Here is a 7,249-nt window from a genome sequence, read left to right on the forward strand (position 1 = left end):
AGTTATTGATTAAAAGAAAGATAAATTGCCTTCCGTTTTATTCAATTGCGTTCCGGCTTGCTTGTGCTGACTTTGTGTCTCCCCGCTGTGCAATGTGACTTTGCATTGATAAGACACTTTTAAACTTGCACTGCAAGGCGGAGTTTGCGCGAAGCCATTAAGACAACGAGGCTGCTGCAAAAAGTGTGTTGGAACGACCATTAACTGCAAAAAGACATAATAGCATTATTACAGAGACGCTTCCAAGGAAGAATAATATCACATAATGGAGAGACTGTGGTTTTTCTGTGTCTCGCTAATGGATTTAGTCTAATGATGCCCCTGTTGCCCAAAACGAGGGATTCATTTGATGCAGGAAGGCCTCACTGGGAGAATTCTCATTAGCGAGAGCAGCTACAAAAGCTCGGTGTTAGGAGAAGATAAGCCGTCTCTCATTTAGTTTTGTCTCTGTTCGCAGCCGTCCAGTCTCTCAACAGCCTCAACGACCAGATCGCTCAGTTCATGGTGACCCGGCCATGGACCCTGGACCAGCGGGACCGGGACTTCATGCCGGGGGACACCTTGACCAAGTCCATGAGCCTTATGAGACACCTGCTAATGGATGCACAGGTACCACAGTCTGTCATTTGCCTAATTCAGTACTACTACCTACCCATTACTTTTTATGATTCTTTTCAAAACAAAATGCATGTGTTTATTCATGTATTTTTTGGAAACACTATGATAGACAACATATTAAAATATGCAAAATATTAAATTAAGATTACAAGAACAAAAATAATTAAGTAAATATATAATTTTGTAAATAAATGTATATGCCAATACAGTATAGTCAACTTTGCAGCATCATTTTAAATGCATGCAAATGTTGTATATTGATAGAAAATCATCATCTAGTTTAATTTAGGGTTTTGTTGCATAATGCATATTTGTTTTCTATTCACAATATACACCATGTCTTATACATATTAGGAAGTGCAATTATTTCTGCAGCATTACATACATTTTCCTTTTACATGCAGTTATTATATGTTAAAATATGATTAAACCATATGAATATAGTGCATTATAGTGGTATATTTTATGGTAAATATTTGTATTCATAATATATGAGATGTTTTATATGTAATATAGATTATAATTAATTGAATACCCACAGCTGTAAATGCATACCTTATTTTACAACATAATTACAACATGTTTATTTAATTTAATCTATTCTAATATATATGTTTGTTATGTAATAATTGTAAATGATAATATATTACTTTGTATCGTATAATATAAAGTAATAATTTCTGCCGTTCCTTTTAGGTGCAAGCTATATATATATATATATATATATATATATATATATATATATATATATATATATATATATATATATATATATATATATATTTAAATATATATATATATATTTAAATATGATTTTAAAAAGTAATGAATATAGTGTATTATGGTGGTATATTTTGAAGGGAATACAGTATATTCATAATATCACATTACATTTTTTACATGTAATATAAAGTATAACTAATTTTGTAGCATCTGTTGCTGTCGTCTTAAAGCATGCCTTCCATGACTTACAACATAATTAAAAACAAAATGTTTTATATCGTTTAATATATTTGTATATATATTTTGTTTTGTAATGATTGTTGTAATAATTGTAAATAGTAATATATCATTTGACATATTATAATATGAAGTATAATATTTTTTGCAGCATTACACACATGTTTCTTTTAGGTGCTGGTACTATACTATATTCAAAGATGAGTGGTATATTTTATATTCATAATATCATACGGAATGTTTTTCATATAATATAAAGGATAATTAATCATTTTGCATCTGTAGCTGGAGTATAAATGCATGTTTTCTATTACAACATAGTTAAAATAAATACAATTGATATTCTAATGATACATATTTTAATGTTTATGTAATATTATACTAATATTTTAGATATAGTATATTATGTACCGTATTTTCCGGACTATAATGCGTACTTAAAAACCTTTTTTTTTTTTCTCAAAACTTGACAGTGCGCCTTATGTGCAAAATAATTCTGGTTTTGCTTTATTTGGTACATGGTGTAATGATAAGTGTGACATGTGTAGACTGCACTATGATGGCAATATGACTCAAGTAAACACCAACATTTTATATGTTCCATTGAAAATATAGAACATTACACACAGCGCTCAAAAATCTATCACAATGTTTTAGTTCAACTTTGGTAAGCTATGAAGCCGCACCGCTTGATGGATTGTACTGTGCTTCAACATAGGAGTATTATTATGGTTTGTGTGTATAAGGTAAGACATATTATCTGGCGTTTTGTTTCACAATATTATGCAAAAGCAACTTTTCTTACCTTATGGTACCTGCTAATCTGTATTTGGGATCTGCATAAGTCCTGAAAATTTGTGCGCGTCAGCCTTTGTAGTCCGTGACGACACCGTAGTCGATAAGCTTCTTTTTTTTTCTCTATCTTCTTGTTATGGGACATTCATCCTCCGCTGTTGTCATTTCTAATATAAAGTAATGTAAAGTTCTTACTTATATCTGTCAGTAAACTCGCCATGAAAGCACTAAAACATACCGGTGTAATGAGTTTACATTATTCACCCAAGGAACTTTAGTTATTAGAGAGTTCCGCTCGGACGGTTCTTCACGGGACACATTTCCGGCGTTGTTGTTGCACTAGTGAGCCACGGATGAGAAGATGCTGCTCCGTTATTGATTGAAGTAAAGTCTGAATGTCATTAAAACAGTTAGCTCCATCTTTTGACACTTCTTCCACACCCGTCCTTGCACGCTACACCGCTACAACAAAGATGACGGAGAAAAGACTCATAGACCACGTAAATAAGACCGCCCACAAAACATTGCATTCCGACGCGACTGTCAGAAAGCGGCTTGAAGATGATCTGTAAAACATAATCTCTGCAACATTTTGACCAAAGAACCACCCTTACATGTTATGTAGACCACAAGGAAGTGTTTTACATTTAGAAAAAAAAAATATATATATGACTTTAAATCGCCTTATAATCCTGTGCGTCTTTTTTATGAAAATAGACCTGACTAGATCCGCTCATCGGCAGTGCGCCTTATAATCCGGTGCGCCCTATGGTCCGGAAAATACGATATATATGTACAATATGGTAACTATTCTTACCTCAGATAAAACATAGTTTCTCTTTAAGGACTCATATTTTTTTAATCTTAAATATGTTTGCAATGTTAAAGCATCCTTTTGATGTTCCTACCATCTTCACTGACTGTTATTTTTTGTGGTGATCTGCGACCTCCATCACATTCTTGCATGATGGATCCTCCTAATATTACACATTCATGTCATCTGAGACGTCCAGTGTTGATTATCCCTCCTATTTTTGTCTTTGCAAAGCATACTAGATAATATGTAATCATCATTTAAAATCACCATAAGATGCGGACTGGAGACTGGTTGTTGCTATGACGACAGCCACCAGCGGTTGTTTACGTCCTGTGTGTAACGCTGGCTTCAAATTAAATTCATATCAAATTGCCAGTTTAGTCTTTCTCATTACAAAGTTGCTGCGTTTACCTTCTCTTATTATTGATCTTGGCAGAACAGAATTAAGGACCAAGCCTGAGCCACAAGAAAAGAAAAAAGATTGGATTGATTAGACTGGAGGATTCAGGCAGTTTTGTGCGGTAAAATACTCTGCTGACTTACCCCTGAAATTGTTAAAAAAAATAAACCACTTGACAGAAAAGAGCCTTCACTTGAACAAATGTAACATTTTCCGTTCCATCAAACTTTAAGAGGGTCTTTGGATCTCCAACTTTGACAGCTAAAGTGCAAATTATTCGCAGCGCTTCACTTTCTTCGCATTTTGTAATGTTGCAGCCTTATTTCAAAATGGATTTAATTCATTTTTGACCTCAACATTCTACAGATAATACCCCTAAAAAACTTTAAAAAACCCAAACTATTCACAGCCTTTGCTCAATACTTTGTTGCTGCACCTTAGGCAGCAATTCAATTCTCAAGTCTTTTTGAATAAAATCCCACCAGCTTGGCACACCTACCTTTGGGCAGTTTCGCCCATTCCTCTTTGCAGCACCTCTCAAGCTCCATCAGGTGGGATGGGAAGTGTTTGTTTGAATCCAGGATGTTTCTGTACATTGCTGCATTCATCTTTCCCTCCATCCTGACTCGTTTCCCAGTTCCTATTTAAGATTTATTTAGGATTTTCATTTTTTTACAACACATATACAGCAGTATACATTGAAATGTTGGCAATGCAAATGTCCACAAAACACCACAAACAACAGGGGGAAGGAGACAACTAGAAGGCACATTTCAATAAGACTACCGTATGTTCCGCACTATAAGGCGCACCGGATTATAAGGCGCACCTTTAATGAATGGCATATTTCAAAACTGTGTTCATATATAAGGCGCACCGGATTATAAGGCGCACCTTTAATGAATGGCATATTTCAAAACTGTGTTCATATATAAGGCGCACCGGATTATAAGGCGCACCTATGCATCCATTAGATGGAGCTGCGCTAAAGGGAATGTCAACAAAACAGTCAGGTCAGTCAAACTTTATTAAAAGATTACAAACCAGCGTCCTGACAACTCTGTTCACTCCCAAAATGAATAAACAGCTGTTTTATTACTTATTATTAAAAGACTATAAAAATATATTCCAATTGAAAAAAATCATATGGACATCCATAAGTGTTTACATTTTGCTTTATATTTATTTTACTCATTTTTTGCCTGGTTTTGTATTTGTTTTGTATCATCCCGTGAGGTGTATATTATTTTTTATATGATTTATTTTATTTTATTTTTTTGTTTGGTTTGTACTCCATGAAGTTTTACACTTGTTGTGTTTTTTTGTTTGTTTTCATTATGTTTGAATGTAATTGTTGGTTTATATGATATCCATTAAGTAAGACTACGTATTATGTTGAAGGGGGTAGGAAAATATAAGATTTTTCTTCATCCTGCTCCTTCTCAGGCATTGGTGTGTAAATGTATAATTGAATAATTGAGGTATAAGGTTTATCGATCAAAGATGCACATCAATGAAGGAGATAAATAAATTAAAAAATAAAAATAAAATTTGGTCCATATATAAGGCGCACCGGATTATAAGGCGCACTGTCAGCTTTTGACAAAATTGGAGGTTTTTAGGTGCGCCTTATAGTACGGAAAATACGGTAATCTTAACAATTAGTGGAGAAAAAAAGTATATATAAACATATATATATATATACACACACCCACATATACAAATACAGTAAAGTGTTATGGAAAAATACAAAAATAAAACCAAGGATATGCATATATGTATACAAACATACGCATACATGAAACCCCCCCCCCCCAAAAAAAAGAGAACCACAAAAAAAAAACAAAAAAAAAAACATACTAAGGTTATAATACAATTAAATTCGTGTCAGTGTTAAATTAGGTTTCCTAGTTCCTGCCACTGAAAAACAACCCCACAGCATGATGCTGCCACCACCATGCTTCACTGCACGGATGGTTTTGGTGTGTTATAAGCGGTGCCGGGTATCCTCCAAACATGACGCCTGGCATTTACTGATGAGACAAAATGAGAGCATTTTGTTTCCCATGGTCTAAGAGTCTTTCAGGTGCATTTTGGCAAACGTTTTACGAAGTATTGGCTTCCGTCTGGCCGCTCTACCATACAGGCCTGATTGATGAATTACTGCAGAGAAGGTTGTCCTTGTGGAAGGTTCTCCTCTCTCCACAGAGGAATGCTGTGGCTCTGACAGAGTGACCACCAGGTTCTCGGTCACCTCCCGGACTAGACTAAGATGAATGCAGCAATGTGCAGACACATCCTGGATAAAAACCAACGCTTCCCATCCAAGCTGATGGAGCTTGGGAGGTGCTGCAAGGAGAAATGAGCAAAACTGCCCAAAAATAGGTGTACCAAGCTTGTGGCATTGTATTCAAAAACAAATGAGGCAGTAATTGCTGCTGCCTCAGGTGCATCAACAAAGTATTGAGCAAAGGCTGTGAATACAGTAGGTACCACTGTCATTTAGCCACATTCCTGTGAGATACTTGCGTGTGACTGAAGCATTAAGGATTGGGACTACCCAGGACTAGCTGTAGTGTGCTCAAATAACCACCAGGTCCCATCTGTTAGCAGATACTACTTTATCATCTCTTTCTCTTTCAGACTTATCAGCTCGGTAGTTCATTCGTCACGCATTCTTCAATCACGTTTAAAGTGAAGGATGAGGCAAAGTTACGGTGGTATAGGGTTGTACGGTATACCGGTATTAGTATAGTACCGCAATACTATGAATCATATTCGGTACTATACCGCCTCTGAAAAGTACCGATCCGCCACCGCTAAAGTCCAGCCCCAGTCGGCAGTGTTTTAGCTACTTCTAAATCACTAATTCTCACCTCCATGGCGACAAATAAAGTAAGTATCTTACAAGTATCATCCCTGCAGGACGAGGAATAGCTAAACATGCTTCACTACACACCGTAGCTCACCGGCGTCAAAATGTAAACAAACGCCATAGGTGGATCTACACCTAATATCCACTGTAATGATACCAAGTACAGTAGCGTATCTAGTCTATACTACTATGATTACGTCTATATTTTGGCATTACAACATCTTTCTTTTTTTAAAATGTATATTATGTTTATAAACTCAGGAAATATGTCCCTGGATACATGAGGACTTTGAATATGACCAATGTATGATCCTGTAACTACTTGGTATCAGATTGATACCCAAATTTGTGGTATCTTCAAAAACTAATGTAAAGTATCAAACAACAGAAGAATAAGTGATTATTACATTTTAACAGAAGTGTAGATAAAACATGTTAAAATAAGCAGATATTAACAGTAAATGGACAAGTGGATTAATCATTAATTTTCTATCACTTGTCCTTAATAATTTTGACAAAATAATTGAATGATAAATGACACAATATGTTACTGCATATGTAAGCAGACTAAATTAGGAGTCTTTGTTTGCTTACTTACTACTAGAAGACAAGTTGTCTTGTATGTTCAATATTTTATTTAAGGATTAAATTGCAATAAGAAACATATGTTTAATGTACCCTAAGATTTTTTGTTAAAATAAAGCCATTAATGCAATTTTTTGTGGTGCGCTTTATTTAGAAAAGTATTGAAATAATTTTGGTACCGGTACAACACTAATACCTT

At 34.9% G+C, this 7,249-nt stretch overlaps 1 protein-coding gene across 8 annotated transcripts in view; it reads left to right on the plus strand.

Annotated features, from left to right (window-relative positions):
• kaznb (kazrin, periplakin interacting protein b) overlaps nt 1–7,249 on the plus strand; it is a 327,532-nt gene that overhangs the window by 61,885 nt on the left and 258,398 nt on the right. For all 8 annotated transcript variants that reach the window (XR_009824672.1, XM_062037865.1, XM_062037867.1 and 5 more), the window contains one exon: nt 458–609. Coding sequence is in view for 7 of the 8 variants with exons in the window: in XM_062037865.1 (XP_061893849.1) it covers nt 458–609 (152 nt within the window). In the remaining variant the exon portion in view is untranslated. The remainder of the gene's footprint in view (nt 1–457; nt 610–7,249) is intronic.

Source organism: Entelurus aequoreus, linkage group LG26 (genome assembly GCF_033978785.1).
Source record: "Entelurus aequoreus isolate RoL-2023_Sb linkage group LG26, RoL_Eaeq_v1.1, whole genome shotgun sequence".
Taxonomy (NCBI): Eukaryota; Metazoa; Chordata; class Actinopteri; order Syngnathiformes; family Syngnathidae; genus Entelurus; species Entelurus aequoreus.